This window comes from Hyperolius riggenbachi, unplaced genomic scaffold, assembly GCF_040937935.1.
Source record: "Hyperolius riggenbachi isolate aHypRig1 unplaced genomic scaffold, aHypRig1.pri scaffold_195, whole genome shotgun sequence".
NCBI classification, from domain to species: domain Eukaryota; kingdom Metazoa; phylum Chordata; class Amphibia; order Anura; family Hyperoliidae; genus Hyperolius; species Hyperolius riggenbachi.
In genome coordinates this window covers 161,510-177,661 of record NW_027152406.1, presented here as the reverse complement: position 1 = coordinate 177,661, position 16,152 = coordinate 161,510, and the positions used below count along the sequence as shown (strand labels likewise).

The 16,152-nt window shown below is 49.1% G+C and overlaps 1 protein-coding gene across 2 annotated transcripts in view; it reads right to left on the bottom strand.

The window, feature by feature from the left end:
• Window positions 1-15,485: 15,485 nt before the first annotated feature.
• The window catches only part of LOC137543740 (gastricsin-like), a 33,967-nt gene continuing 33,300 nt past the window's right edge, over window positions 15,486-16,152 (bottom strand). For both annotated transcript variants that reach the window (XM_068264873.1, XM_068264872.1), the window contains exon 9: window positions 15,486-15,730. In XM_068264873.1, the coding sequence (XP_068120974.1) occupies window positions 15,578-15,730 (153 nt within the window). In that variant the 3' untranslated portion in view covers window positions 15,486-15,577. The remainder of the gene's footprint in view (window positions 15,731-16,152) is intronic.

Below are 16,152 nucleotides of genomic sequence, written 5' to 3'. Positions count from 1 at the left end.
ACTCTATTTCCTTCTGATAACTGATTGCTTATTGTAATTAGTTAGTTGTACTTACTGTTACTACTTACTCTTACTGTACTAGGAGTCTAGGACACTCAGTCACTGTTCATAGTCTACTAGCTCCTGCGTGTGTGCACTCACTGTCTGTGTACACACACTACACACACTCTATTTCCTTCTGATAACTGATTCATTATTGTAATTAGTTAGTTGTTTGTACTTACTGTTACTACTTACTCTTACTGTACTAGGAGTCTAGGACACTCAGTCACTGTTCATAGGCTACTAGCTCCTGCGTGTGTGCACTCACTTTCTGTGTACACACTACACACACTCTATTTCCTTCTGATAACTGATTGATTATTGTAATTGATTATTGTAATTAGTTAGTTGTACTTACTGTTACTACTTACTGTACTAGGAGTCTAGGACACTCAGTCACTGTTCATAGGCTACTAGCTCCTGCGTGTGTGCACTCACTGTCTGTGTACACACTACACACACTCTATTTCCTTCTGATAACTGATTGATTATTGTAATTAGTTAGTTGTACTTACTGTTACTACTTACTCTTACTGTACTAGGAGTCTAGGACACTCAGTCACTGTTCATAGGCTACTAGCTCCTGCGTGTGTGCACTCACTGTCTGTGTACACACACTACACACACTCTATTTCCTTCTGATAACTGATTGATTATTGTAATTAGTTAGTTGTACTTACTGACTGTTACTACTTACTTACTTACTGTACTAGGGACACTCACTCAGTCACTGTTCATAGGCTAGCTCCTGCGCGTGTTTGCGCGTGCGTGCACTCACTGTCTGTAGTGTACACACACTAAATTTACTTGTGATTACTACTGATTATTGTAACTGCTAGTTGTACTTCCTGACTGTTACTACTTACTTACTGTACTAGGGACACTCACTCAGTCACCTCACCCACCAACCCACTCCATTAAAGTACCCCACTTTTCACCCGCCCTTTTAAAAAACTTTTGTCTATACGCCCAAAACATCGAAGATGTCTGGAAGTGGCAGCCAGTGCGGTTTGGGCAAGGGGAAGGGCAGCAAGGGAATCAGGAGGAGAGGGAGCAGCATTGTGGCAGGCCGCGGCCGCGCCACCATGCACAGTTCCGCAGCAGCAGCGTCAGTGGCTAACATTCCTCCCATAGCCACTGGCCGTGGACGCCTTGGGCGCCGCCCAGCAGGAGCATCTGCAACTCACGCTGCAGAGACACAGCAGCAGCAGCGTGTAGCACCTGCTCCGATTTTCCTCCAGCCGGGTCGGAAACGTCCCATTGAGGAAAAGCATGCAGACACTGTGGTGCAACTCATGACGGAGGATGAGCAGCCCGCCATCAGCTCTGCATCCGAGGCCTCCACCCTCACCACCACCACCACCACCACCACCCCTGTTCGCAGCAGCCGCCCAGCAGGGTCTGGGGAGGAGGCCAGTTCACCGTCACAAGTTGGCGACCTGTCACTCAGCAGTATTTTTACCCCAGGCACCATCAGGGTATTGTCTGCTGTTGTTGGCGATTTTGAGGAGGAGATGCTGATGGGCACTTTGGGGGATGAGGGATTGGACAGCAAGACTGTGGCGACAGTCAAGCAGCCCATCCATGCATCAGGAGAGGAGTTTGGGGGGTCATCATCCCAGCAGGACATGTTTCAGGAGGGGGAGGATGATGATGACCCGGTGACAGACAGAGACTGGGTGCCACCACCTCCAGGGGATGTCGTCCTCAGCAGCTCTGAGGAGGAGGAGGAGGATGCTCTTGTGGGCCTTGCAAGGAGGCGCATCATTGCAAGCATTGGCAGCAGTAGGCAGGTCCCACAGCCTGCTGGTGTCTCAGGCTCAGCAGCAGCAGCAGCAGCATCTGCCAGTACCACCACCAGCCGCACCCAAGCCCCCCAAGCCCCCCCCCCAACCACCACAGGGAGACAGGCAGCAGCGCTTCCATGCCGTAGGGGGATGTTTCTGTCACCAATCTGGCGATATTTCACCATGCCCACTGTGTACAGCAAGTACGCCACTTGCAACCACTGTCAGCGGAAGTTGAGCAGAGGTGCAGACCCCTTAAAATTCAGCACCAGCTCGCTCATCAACCACCTTGCTGCGAAACATTTCCACCAGCATGAGGAGTTCCAGAGGCTGAAGGCATCTGGTGCTGGCAGTGGCACCACACCCATCACTGCACAGCCTTCAGCAGCAGCAGCAACAGCAGCCACCCGCCCTCCTGCTCCTCCAGCAGCACCAGCAGGAGTGCGGAAACGCACTGCTCCTCCCCCCTCTGCAACTCCTGCCGCCGACACTGAGGCCTGTTCTGGCAGCCAGTCCTCAATGGCCTCCTCCGCTGTGTCTGCTGATTCCCGTGCCAGCAAAAGGCCACGCCAGAGCCTTTTGAGCGAGTCCTTCCAGGGGGTGGTTAGGGCTCTGCCTCCCAGCAGCCGTCGCGTGCGGCAGCTGAACGGCTTGCTGGCACGGGCCATGTGCTCCCAACTCCTGCCGTACACGCTCGTGCAGGAGGGGAGCGACATTCGTGCGCTGCTTGCTTGCGCAGCCCCAGACTGGCAGCTCCCCAGCAGACACTTTTTCTCCCGCAAGGCCATTCCTGCACTGCACCGCTTTGTGATGGCCAATGTGGAGCGAGGGCTGGAGCACGCGGTTGGTGAAAGGGTCCACGTCACCATGGACTCCTGGAGCAGCCGCTTCGGGACAGGCCGCTACCTGTCCTTCACTGTCCACTGGGTCAGCTTGGTGGAAGGGGGTGAGGATGGGAGAGCAGCAGCGGGCACAGCAGCAGCAGCAACACAGTGGGTGGTGCCACCCCGCAGGGTCAGGGGAACTGCAGCAGGTTCCTCCGATCCTCTGCCATCCTCCGGCACACCTGGCCAAACCCCCCGCCTCAGCAGCAGCGTGAAGGCCCGCCACTGCCAAGCGCTGCTGCACTTGGTCAGCCTTGGGAAGACCAAGCTGACGGCAACCCATGTGTTGGCCAAACTCCAGGAGCAGGAGAGGATTTGGCTGACCCCCAGAGGCCTCAGAGTCGGAGAGGTGGTGGCCGACAATGGGGCCAATCTGGTTGCCGCAATAGACAGGGGAAACCTGACCCACATCCCCTGTCTTGCCCACGTGCTGAACCTGGTGGTGCAGAAGTTCTTGCGCACCTACCAGGGGATGGGCGAACTGCTGGAAACGGCAAGGAACGTTGTGCGTCACTTCCGGCGCTCGGCTGCAGCCTGTGCGAGCCTGGAAGACGTGCAAAAGGAGCTGGATCTGCCACGCCATCGGCTGATCCTTGACGTTCCGACTCGCTGGAACTCCACCCTGGCGATGTTGGAGCGTCTGGTTGAACAGAAGCACGCTGTCAACCAGTACCTTGCCCTGGCCACTGTTTCCGCCGCTCAGAGAAGGGACAAGACCAGCAACATCCCGTCCATCGTCCCCGATGATGACTGGAGGCACATGCAGCAGGTGTGCTTAGTGCTGGCTCCCTTTCTGCAGGCCACTAACATGGTGAGCAGGGACCATGCTATGGTCTGCGAGTGGGTGCCCCTGGTTTGTCTGCTGAACAGGGCCCTCGATGCTTTGCTGGAACAGGGAGCGGCAGCCTTGGACCAGCAGGAGCGGCAAGCAGCTGCACAGTCCACCTCTGAGGGGGAGGAGGAGGAGGACTTGGTGGAGGTCCCTGACCTTGCTGGTGATGAGGGGGAGCAGCATAGTGCAGCTGAGTTGGTGCGGGGGTGGAGAGAGGATGAGGCTGACGAGGCAGAGGAGGAGGATGAGGACAGCAGCACTGCCGTCGATGTGCCAGCAGACGTGGCCCGCCTCTTCCCAATGGCAGCGCACATGCTGACGTGCCTGCGCAGAGACCCCAGGGTGATCCAGATGAAGCAGAGGGAGGACATCTGGATCAGCATGATGTTGGACCCACGCCTCAAGGGGAAGTTGAGCCAGTTCCTGCCGCCTGCAGGAGGAGACCCAGCGCAACAAATAAGGAGCTTGCAGCAGGCCCTTGTTGAGCGCTTGGAGGAAGCCTTCCCCCAGCCTTCCACCCCCACTGTCCAGCAGCCAGCACAGAGGCAGCAGCAGGTGCCTGCATCCAGCAGCAAGCGCCCCACAGACCTGCTGTCTCTCAGCCATGAGCTCTACAGGACTGTAGAGGCTCCGGCAGCAGTGACTAGAGAGGAGGTGCATGCAGCAGCATCCTCCACCGGTCACAGCCAGCGCCTGACCCGCATGGTGGCTGACTACATGGGGTCCTACAGCGGGCTTGACAGTGATGCCCCTGTTGATCCCATGGAGTATTGGGTCAAGCGCCTGGAGATCTGGAGCGAGCTGGCGCAGTACGCCCTGGAAGTGCTGTCCTGCCCCCCTTCCAGCGTGCTGTCCGAGCGCTGCTTCAGTGCAGCTGGTGGTGTGGTCACCGAGAAACGCTCACGTCTGTCTCACAAGTCTGTGGACAGACTGACGTTTCTCAAGATGAACCAGGCGTGGGTGGAAGGCGAGTTCCTGGCCCCTGTTGTCGGCGAGAGGGGGACATGAACTGGCTAAGAACCATCGTTAATGTGCCTTACCACCCTTTACCACCTCCTGGCTCCTGCTCACTAAGCCAGCCTGGTTCACTTTGACTATTACGTCGCCTGCAGCCACACATTTTACACCTACAGTGGGCTGCTGTGTACTGCCCTTCTGCTGTCTGTCTGTGTTTCCCACTGCCAGGGTACACAGATTTACCTTCTGCTGCCACTCTGCCACCAGCTATTACGTCAAACAATAGCTATATATCTGTGTAATTTGTTTTACAAACAAAACCAAAAAACCATAAAAAAAAAAGGTTTAATTTTTCTGAGGTGCCCGGGTTGAAAACTGTGTTGTCCCAGTTGTGTATTGGACACAATGTGGGCTGCACGACCGCTGTCTGGGACCTCCTGCCTGCTGTGTTTATTTACAGCCCTGGTATCACCGCTAGGTACCAGTGCTATTATGTCACGCTGCCTGCCTCATTGACTGCCTGCTGCCACACACTCATCCTCCTCCTCCTGCTGCTGAATTTACCTCCTGCTGTCTGTGTGTTTCCACTGCCAGGGAGCACATACAATGGCGCTTCCAACATGCGTGCGCCACCAGCTATTTGTTACGCTCAAAAATAGCTGCATTTCTTTAAAAAAAAAAATTTGAAAAGAGAAATAAGTGAAGAAGAAGACGATATAGAAGAAGATGAAGAAGATGAAGAAGAAGAAGAAGAAGAAGAAGGAGAAGAAGATGAAGAAGAAGATGAAGAAGATGAAGAAGATGAAGAAGATGAAGAAGATGAAGATGAAGAAGATGAAGAAGAAGAAGATGAAGAAGAAGAAGATGAAGAAGATGAAGATGATGAAGAAGAAGAAGATGAAGAAGAAGAAGATGAAGAAGATGAAGAAGAAGAAGAAGAAGATGAAGAAGAAGAAGAAGAAGATGAAGATGAAGAAGAAGATGAAGAAGATGAAGAAGATGAAGAAGATGAAGAAGAAGATGAAGAAGATGAAGAAGATGAAGAAAAAGATGAAGAAGATGAAGAAGATGAAGAAGAAGAAGAAGATGAAGAAGATGAAGAAGATGAAGATGAAGAAGATGAAGAAGATGAAGAAGAAGAAGATGAAGAAGATGAAGAAGAAGATGAAGAAGATGAAGAAGAAGATGATGAAGAAGATGAAGAAGATGAAGAAAAAGAAGATGAAGAAGAAGAAGATGATGATGAAGAAGATGAAGAAGATGAAGAAGAAGAAGAAGACAATATAAAAGAAGAAGAAGATATAGAAGAAGATATAGAAGAAGAAGATATAGAAGAAGAAGATATAGAAGAAGAAGAAGAAGATATAGAAGATAAAGAAGAAGAAGAAGAAGTATATACAGTACTGAACAAATTTCTGGACACAACTTCTCTTTTCAACTTTTTTTTTTTAAAGGAACATCCCCACATAATCACTTGCTGTTGTTACTTGGAAAAAAAGAGGTTTCTTGCATCATTCACCCTCAAAACAAGTGTTGGAAGCTATTTAAGGCCATTTCGAATAGTCAGCTCGAATAATGAGCTCGAATACCGACTCGAATAGTGAGCTCGAATTCCGAGGTCGAATCGAATAGTAAAAATTATTCGACTCGAATATTCGACTGACCTCGAATAATTTACTATTCGAATTCGACCTAACTCGAATTTTGAAAAGGGGTATTTGAGCACCACTGCTCCATAGAGCCAAATTAATCCATGCCATGTACTGATGAGGATCAAACAATCCGAAACAGTCTGTATGCATGTTGGATTATTATGGCTCTGTACAATTTAACAAGCTGACACATCATTGCAATCCAGCGGTTCTGGAGGTGTGTTTAGCTTCTAAGGGCACAATGGTTAATTTGCATATATTCAGCAGTGGTGCTCTGGGAGACATCTCGAGCTCACTCCAACCTGAATTATCGCAAATTCTTTCTGTTTTAGGAAAGCAAATTTTTGTTTTTCTTAACATCTTAGTAAGGGGGCTTTTAGGACCATTGTAGTCCCTTACACACTCCAATGAGTTCTGGGTCACCATGAGCTTGCTGGTTAGTCTGTACCTCTCGGTTTACAAGCCCTACTCCATAGAGCCAAATTAATCCATGCCATGCACTGATGAGGATCAAACAATCCGAAACAGTCTGTATGCATGTTGGATTATTATGGCTCTGTACAATTTAACAAGCTGACACATCATTGCAATCCAGCGGTTCTGGAGGTGTGTTTAGCTTCTAAGGGCACAATGGTTAATTTGCATATATTCAGCAGTGGTGCTCTGGGAGACATCTCGAGCTCACTCCAACCTGAATTATCGCAAATTCTTTCTGTTTTAGGAAAGCAAATTTTTGTTTTTCTTAACATCTTAGTAAGGGGGCTTTTAGGACCATTGTAGTCCCTTACACACTCCAATGAGTTCTGGGTCACCATGAGCTTGCTGGTTAGTCTGTACCTCTCGGTTTACAAGCCCTACTCCATAGAGCCAAATTAATCCATGCCATGCACTGATGAGGATCAAACAATCCGAAACAGTCTGTATGCATGTTGGATTATTATGGCTCTGTACAATTTAACAAGCTGACACATCATTGCAATCCAGCGGTTCTGGAGGTGTGTTTAGCTTCTAAGGGCACAATGGTTAATTTGCATATATTCAGCAGTGGTGCTCTGGGAGACATCTCGAGCTCACTCCAACCTGAATTATCGCAAATTCTTTCTGTTTTAGGAAAGCAAATTTTTGTTTTTCTTAACATCTTAGTAAGGGGGCTTTTAGGACCATTGTAGTCCCTTACACACTCCAATGAGTTCTGGGTCACCATGAGCTTGCTGGTTAGTCTGTACCTCTCGGTTTACAAGCCCTACTCCATAGAGCCAAATTAATCCATGCCATGCACTGATGAGGATCAAACAATCCGAAACAGTCTGTATGCATGTTGGATTATTATGGCTCTGTACAATTTAACAAGCTGACACATCATTGCAATCCAGCGGTTCTGGAGGTGTGTTTAGCTTCTAAGGGCACAATGGTTAATTTGCATATATTCAGCAGTGGTGCTCTGGGAGACATCGCGAGCTCACTCCAACCTGAATTATCGCAAATTCTTTCTGTTTTAGGAAAGCAAATTTTTGTTTTTCTTAACATCTTAGTAAGGGGGCTTTTAGGACCATTGTAGTCCCTTACACACTCCAATGAGTTCTGGGTCACCATGAGCTTGCTGGTTAGTCTGTACCTCTTGTATGTGTGTAGCCCTTTCACTGCTGGTGCCCTGTTAGCCAATTTAGCTTGTTGCACCAATGGAAGTTTGTTTAAAAGTAAACTTGAAATAAGTAAAAAAAAAAAAAAAGTTTCACTCACCTGGGGCTTCTGCCAGCCCCCTGCAGCCAAGCTGAACGATCCTCCGGTCTAGCACCACAGCTCAGTTTCATAATCGCAACTCAACGGCCACTGCATCTGCGTGGCCCTGCCCGTACGTAACCTTGTTCACCTTCGCCAAACCGGGAGCATCCTGAATGAGAATGTGTGCGACCAGGGCTGCGCAGGTGCAGTGGCTATTGATTTGCAAGTCGGCGAGAAGGAAATGTAGCCACTGCAGGGGACTGGGGGATCGTTCCAGGACAGCGTGGGCACAGGGCGGCAGCAGGGGCCTGGAAGAAGCCCCAGGTAAGTGAAACTCTTGTTTTTTTGTTTTTGTTTTAAGTTATTTTAGTCTTCCTTAAAGTGTACCAGAGACATTTTTAAATAAAAGTTTTATACATACCTGGTGCTTCCTCCATCCTTCTGCAGCTCTGCTACCGTAACTTCCTCCAGTAGTGGCCAGTCTGCGCAAAAGAAGTGCGCCGTCTACGTCTCTCTCCGGCAGCCGCAGACTGGCTGCTACTAGAGGAAGTTACGGGACCTGGTGCCGGCGATAGAGAAGGCTGAGGACGGCGGTGTGGGAGCGATCCGAGCGGATGCGGCTGGAGGAAGCCCCATGTATGTATAAAACTTTAATTTTAAAACGTCTCTGGTTTCCTTTAAGTAAGCTTAACCTTCTACTAGCCCGCTGTAGTACTTCTGGTCCCTCTCTGAAATCCATTCAGCAACTGTTCCCTCCGAAAGCTGCATGTGCCTCCTCAATTGCGCTCCCAAAGCTGGGAGCATTCTGCATTTGCACAGTTTGTAAAAATTGCTACTGCGCATGTGCCAAATATTTCCAACTATGGGAGCGCGATCGGGGAGGCATGTGGCCACGCATGTGTAATAGCCAGTAGCTGACTTAGTCTGGCAGCTTTCAGAGAGGCACAACTGATGAATGGATCAAACTGGAAGCATACATTTGAAATCGGCACTGGTAGACTTGGGCGCAGGATACAGACGGTATATGGCTGATCCTGCTTCTACACAAGTCCCGGCCGCGTTAAAGGGAACCTAAACTGAGAAGGATATGGATTTTTCCTTTTAAAGTAATACCAGTTGCCTGACTCTCCTGCTGATCCTGTGTCTCTAATACTTTTAGCCACTGCCCCTCAACAAGCATGCAGATCAGGTACTCTGACTGAAGTCAGACTGGATTAGCTGCATGCTTGTTTCAGGTGTGTGATTCAGCCACAACGGTAGCCATAGAGATCATCAGGACTGCCGGGCAACTGGCATTGTTTAACAGGAAACATCCATATCCCTCTCAGTTTAGGTTCCCTTTAATTACTGTTCCCCCTCCAGGCCGCCATGGATGGTGGGGAATGATATAATTCGGCTGCCAGAGATTGCTGGAGGCTGAATTATTGTGTTTTAAAGCAACTTGGGCTCCGTCTTCTGACAGCGCCGACGTTACTCACTGAGCGCCACTATAGGACTGATTCCTATAATAGTCTATGGTGGCGCTGGCTGCTCCCAAATCTAGCAGCACTAAAAAAGCACTGCTCTGGACTGGAATGTCAGCAAGGGGCCTGAAGGACTGCAGGGGGCTAGAAGAAGCCCCAGGTAAGTTACACTGGGCACCTTAGATTCACTTACGGTATCCTTTAAAGGGAACCTTAACCGAAGAAAAAAAAAGAGTTTAACTTACCTGGGGCTTCTACCAGCCCCTTGCAGCCACCCTGTGCCTGCCCTGTCACTGAACGATCATCTGGTCCCTAGCAGTGCCCCTCTTCCGGCCACTGCACATGCGCAGCCCTGGCCGCGCTCCCTTCCTTGGAAGTGTTCTGTGGATACATGGTAGAGATAGTAGCTGGATAGTGTACTGGTTAAGGGTCCTGCCTTTGACATGGGAGACCAGGGTTTGAATCTTGGCTAGTAAGGAGTTGAAGGGAAGACTCCCTAACACTGCAGGGTGGCCTCCTAAGCGCGTCCCATTGGCTGCAGCTCTTGAGCACATTGAGTCCGACAGGAGAAAAGCGCTATACAAATGTTTCGATTACTATTATTATTATACATTTCCCATCCACGCACGATCAGGAGGTGCACGGACTGGGGCCGCACATCCAGAAGAAAAAGAAAACGCTGCGGGGGCCCGGAGGATCGGTATGTCCCGGTGCGGGGGCCCAGAGGATCGGTATGTCCCGGTGCGGGGGCCCAGAGGATCGGTATGTCCCGGTGCGGGGGCCCGGAGAATCGGTATGCCCCGGTGCCAGGGTCCGGAGGATCCGTATGTCCCAGTGCAGGGGCCCGGAGGATCGGTATGTCCCGGGGCGGGGGCCCGGAGGATCGGTATGTCCCAGTGTGGGCACAGGGTGGCTGCAGTGGGCTAGTAGAAGCACTAGATAAGTCAAACTTTTTTTTTTTTTGTCTAGGATTTAGATTTACTTTAAAATAAATCTAAAACCAATGCAACACAAGAATTGATACTTCCCTGTGGCTTCCTTTAGCCCCCTGTAGTCCATGGGCTCCTTCGATGTCTATAGTGGTGGGGGTGATGCAGCACCCTATAGGAAAAGACACAGGAGACAAAACGGGAGCCCAGTAGTGCAATATGTATGGTACCACAATGTGAAGAGAAGAGTAAAAAGGCACTACTCACAAAGGAGGGTTGCTGGGAGCAACCAACCACAGGAAGCAGGTGGAGACAATAAACCCGACTCCACTCGGGGTGGTCCTAGCCAGGACCGGACGGTAGGTCGCTCTCTTAGTGAAAAAAGGTTGAGACAACCACTGTGGGACCCCACTAGTGGTGTAACACCACCCCTCGAGCCCCTTTAAGAAGGGGACCCCAAGATGCCCACCCCCCTCCCAGGAGAAATGAGTATAGGGCTACTTTGTACCCCTTCCCCATTTCAACAAAGGGTTAAAAGAAATAAAAACACAACCACGAGAAAAGTATTTTAATAATCTTAATTAACCACAAATACTTACCTGTACCTTTAAAAAAATGTTCCCACGCCAATATATCCTCGGAAATGATCCAACGAATAACAATATCCTCTTATCTTGCGATCTTCAATTAACTTGATTGCAGATCTCCCACGCCAATTAAAATACTATACCTTACAATGCGTCCTGCGTAGGGACGCATAGCACGGCTCCCGCTGTCCTCCCCGCCTCCTCACCTGTCACCCTCACCTAGCCTGGCACCTGGTGCACCCATGGGTGCCACCCTAGGTGAGGGTGACAGGTGCAGGCAGACGGGGAGAGACAGCGGAGCTGGCAGCTATACGTCCGCACAGGACGCATCCTAAGGTATAGTAACCGGCTCATAAATGAGCCGGTTCTTTTTGTATTGAATCAAATGAATTGATTCATTTGATTCAATACAAAAAGAACCTGAAAATGAGCCGGTTCTTTTTGTATTGAATCAAATGAATCGATTCATTTGATTCAATACAAAAAGAACCGGCTCATTTATGAGCCGGTTACTATACCTTAGGATGCGTCCTGTGCGGACGTATAGCTGCCAGCTCCGCTGTCTCTCCCCGTCTGCCTGCACCTGTCACCCTCACCTAGGGTGGCACCCATGAGTGCACCAGGTGCCAGGCTAGGTGAGGGTGACAGGTGAGGAGGCGGGGAGGACAGCGGGAGCCGTGCTATGCGTCCCTACGCAGGACGCATTGTAAGGTATAGTATTTTAATTGGCGTGGGAGATCTGCAATCAAGCTATTTGAAGATCGCAAGATAAGAGGATACTGTTATTCGTTGGATCATTTCCGAGGATATATTGGCGTGGGAACATTTTTTTAAAGGTACAGGTAAGTATTTGTGGTTAATTAAGATTATTAAAATACTTTTCTCGTGGTTGTGTTTTTATTTCATTTAACCCTTTGTTGAAATGGGGAAGGGGTACAAAGTAGCCCTATACTCATTTCTCCTGGGAGGGGGGTGGGCATCTTGGGGTCCCCTTCTTAAAGGGGACTCCCAGATGCCACCATGAACCCCCCCCCCCCAGGGAGTCGTCGCCCCCACCTCCTCCTGGGGCACCGGAGGTGGGGAAGAGCCCCTTGTCCATGGATTGGACAAGGGCTCCGGGGGGAGGGGGAGGCTTGGCCGCCCCTCCCCCCCAGAGCCCCCCCATACCATGGACCATGCGGGCTGGTATAGCTCAGGGTGCGAAGCCCCAGTCGGCCGGGGCTCCGCATTCTGGCTATCCCAGCCTGCATGGGAGACAAGGGGTTACAGAGGCTCGGGAGGGGGGGACCCCACGTCGTTTTTTTTTTAAATTTATTTCCCACACTCAGAAGATTAAAAAAAAAATTTGATAGCAAATTTAAAAAAAAAAAAATGACGTGGGGTCCCCCCTCCCGAGCCTCTGTAACCCCTTGTCTCCCATGCAGGCTGGGATAGCCAGAATGCGGAGCCCCGGCCGACTGGGGCTTCGCACCCTGAGCTATACCAGCCCGCATGGTCCATGGTATGGGGGGGCTCCGGGGGGGAGGGGCGGCCAAGCCTCCCCCTACCCCCCGGAGCCCCTTGTCCAATCCATGGACAAGGGGCTCTTCCCCGCCTCCCTTGCCCCAGGTGGAGGCGGGGACGACGACTCCCTGGGGGGGGGGTTCATGGTGGCATCTGGGAGTCCCCTTTAAGAAGGGGACCCCCAGATGCCCACCCCCTCCCAGGAGAAATGAGTATAGGGGTGCAGGAGTACCCCTTACCCATTTCCACAAAGGGTTAAATGAAATAAAAACGCAACAACGAAAAAAGTCCTTTAATGTTCTAAATTAACCACAAATACTTACCTGTACCTTTAAGAAAAAATCCCACGCCAATCAGGTCCCACGACAGTATCCTCTATCTTGCGATCTTCTGATACATGTTGATTGAAGATCTCCGCCGCCCCGACGCCACACACGCCGCCTCCGCCGCACTGCTCTCAGCTATACTAAGTATAGCTGAGAGTTGCGTCTATGCGTCTATATAGACGCATTAGCGCTAGCTGCCGCTGCCCTCCCTGCCTCCCCCCACCTGTCACCCTCACCCATGCTGGCACCCAATGCACCCATGGGTGCCAGCATGGGTGAGGGTGACAGGTGGGGAGAGGCAGGGAGGGCAGCGGCAGCTAGCGCTAATGCGTCTGTATAGATGCATAGACGCAACTCTCAGCTATACTAAGTATAGCTGAGAACAAAAAGCATCTTTAAATTTTGGCTCCAAGGCTCCCCATTGGTTCCTTATCGACCAATGGGGATCCTCCTGATCCCCATTGGTCTGTTAAGGAACCAATGGGGACCATTGGAGCTAAAATTTAAAGATGCTTTTTGCTCTTAGCTATACTAAGTATAGCTAAGAGCAGTGAGTGCGGCGGGGGCGGCGTGTGTGGCGTCGGGGCGGCGGAGATCTTCAATCAACATGTAACTGAAGGTCGCAAGATAGAGGATACTGTCGTGGGACCTAATTGACGTGGGATTTTTTTCTTAAAGGTACAGGTAAGTATTTCTGGTTAATTTAGAACATTAAAGGACTTTTCTCGTTGTTGTGTTTTTATTTCATTTAACCCTTTATGGAAATGGGTAAGGGGTACTCCTGCACCCCTATACTCATTTCTCCTGGGAGGGGGGCAGGCATCTGGGTTCCCCTTCTTAAAGGGGACTCCCAGATGCCACCATGAACCCCCCCCCAGGGAGTCGTCGCCCCCACCTCCTCCTCGGGCACCGGAGGTGGGGAAGAGCCCCTTGTCCATGGATTGGACAAGGGCTCCGGGGGGGAGGGGAAGGCTTGGCCGCCCCTCCCCCCCGAAGCCCTCCCATACCATGGACCATGCGGGCTGGTGTAGCTCAGGGTGCGAAGCCCCAGTCGGCCGGGGCTCCGCATTCTGGCTATCCCAGCCTGCATGGGAGACAAGGGGTTACAGAGGCTCGGGAGGGGGGACCCCACGTCATTTTTTTCAAAACTTTTCCCACACTCTGAACATAACCCAAAAATTGTAATTTAAAAAAAAAAATAAATAAAATTTTTCAATTTTTTTTTTAAATATTGTTTCCCAGTATCTTTTTAACATATCCTGCAAATTTGGTGTTGCTAGGATTTAAGGGGACTTTGCTATTAACTGCTAAAGTCGGCGGAAAAAGTTTCCACGGGAATGTCAGTACGCGATTTAAATAGTTACATTTCCTTTGAAGATTTAAGATCGATTTTCTCAAAAACTATAAGGTCTTTTTGAACAATTTTTTTTTCTTCGTGTTCCCACTATTTTTCTTAACATTCCCTACACATTTGGTGTTTCTGGCATTTAAAGGGGCTTTGCTATTAACCGCTAAAGTCGGCGGGCGTTTAATTTTCCCACGGTCAGAAGAAGAATATTCAAAATCGATTTTCTCAAAAACTATAAGGTCTTTTTGAAAGATTTTTTTTCCTCTTGTTCACAATATTCTTCTTAACATTCCCTGCAAATTTGGTGTTTTTAGCTTTTAAGGGGGCTTTGCTATTAAACATTAAAGCCGGCGGGCAGATATTTTCCAAACGGCAGCAAAGCAGGGGTTAAAACGATAAATATCGTTTGGGAGCAATACAAATATAAATATAAACGATAAATATCGTTTTTAAAGCCGGCGCCATTTTTTAGCTGTCAAAAACGAAAAATAACTAGTGATAATGGTTCTCTATGGGGCGCCGTTTTTTAACTACGATAAATGGCGCCATTTTTAACGGACCCCGGTAGCTACAGGACTGCCTAACACTGATTGGTGTGAAGTCCTGTAGCTGCAGATTAGCAGGGATCGCGCGCGGATGCGCGTGCATCCCCTGCTTGAGTGACGGAGCTCCGCTCCGTAAACAACCTGCCAGCAGCGATCATTGCTAGCGCAGCGCTATACTGGAGGCAGCCCAGTACTTGGCTGTCCCCTGGAGCAGCTCACTACGCGATCCCCTCTCATAGGCTGATGCCTATGGGAGGTGATCGCCCTGATTGGACCTTGGGGGGAGGGAAAAATTAGAAAGAAATAGACATTTATTTAAAAAAAAGAAAGACAATTAAATTATTAATAATAATAATGAAAAAAAAAGCCTGCAGCTGCGATAAGATGCCACCAACAGAAAGTTCTGTTGGTGGGTAGAAAAGGAGAGAAGATTAATTTTTGTGCTAAGTTGTATGGCCGTGAAGCAAGCTGTTAAAGCTGCAGTGTGCTTAATTGTAAAAAATGGCCTGGTCAATAGGGGGGTGTAAGCCTGTGGTCCTTAAGTGGTTAAAGTATATGGCAGTGATCTCACTGTAGCAATCACCGGCGATTCTCTGTAAATGAAAACGCGGTGTATGCAGAGCTTTTTGGCAATTTTAAAGCGATAGCAATTAAAAACAAAACTGCAAATTGCGATCACAAAATTGTACAGTCAAAAAAACAAAAAATGAAAAAAAATCCCCAACACAAAATTCTAGCGATTTTGCTAGTGTTTTGCGATCCCCAGCATGACTGGCCCCTAAATCTAAGAAAACATTTGTGACTGGAGCCCGGGGCTTTTATTTCAAAAACAAAAACATGTATATCTTCTCCCCTCCTGCAAACAAGGACAGCTGCGCAGAAAAGAAGAAAACTAGAAAACACTTGAGTCAGATTTATGTATTTATTACATTTATTTCAAAGTATTTGAGAGAAAATGACTGTTGGATCAGTAATCCTTTCTCTGAAGACATATGGTTGTTTATGCTGCTTGAGCAAAACCCACTCTGTTGTTGCTCATGTCATAGACGGAATAGTACTGCCTCAGAAACACGTCTCCCAGAATCCACAGAGGCTGACCGTTCTGGGATGGAAGGTAGGTTTCCTCAACGCTGACCATGCAATAACCATTATTCTGAAAATGAAAGATAGAAATGATAAATATATAAAAGTGAAAAAAAGTATGAGGCTTGAGTACTTTTGAATGAGAGTGTTTAAAATCTTGTGAGAGTGTTTAAAATCTGGAACATCTTACCTCAGAAAGTAGTTATGGCAAACTTTATATCTGCATTTAAAGAGGGCTTGGATGCTTTCCTTGCATTGAGGGGCATCCACGGCTGTAATCTTTAGGTATTTCCAAGAAAAGTTGATCAAGGGATTTATCTGACTGCCATCTAGAGTCGGGAAGGAATTTTTTCCTTTGAGGCTGCTTTCACAGTGGGACGTTACAGGCGCACGTTAGAGCAGCCTGTAACGCACCCCAACGCACAGCAATGAAAAATCAATAGGCTGTTCACAGTGCCCACGTTGCGTTACATTGTAACGCAGCACGTCTAC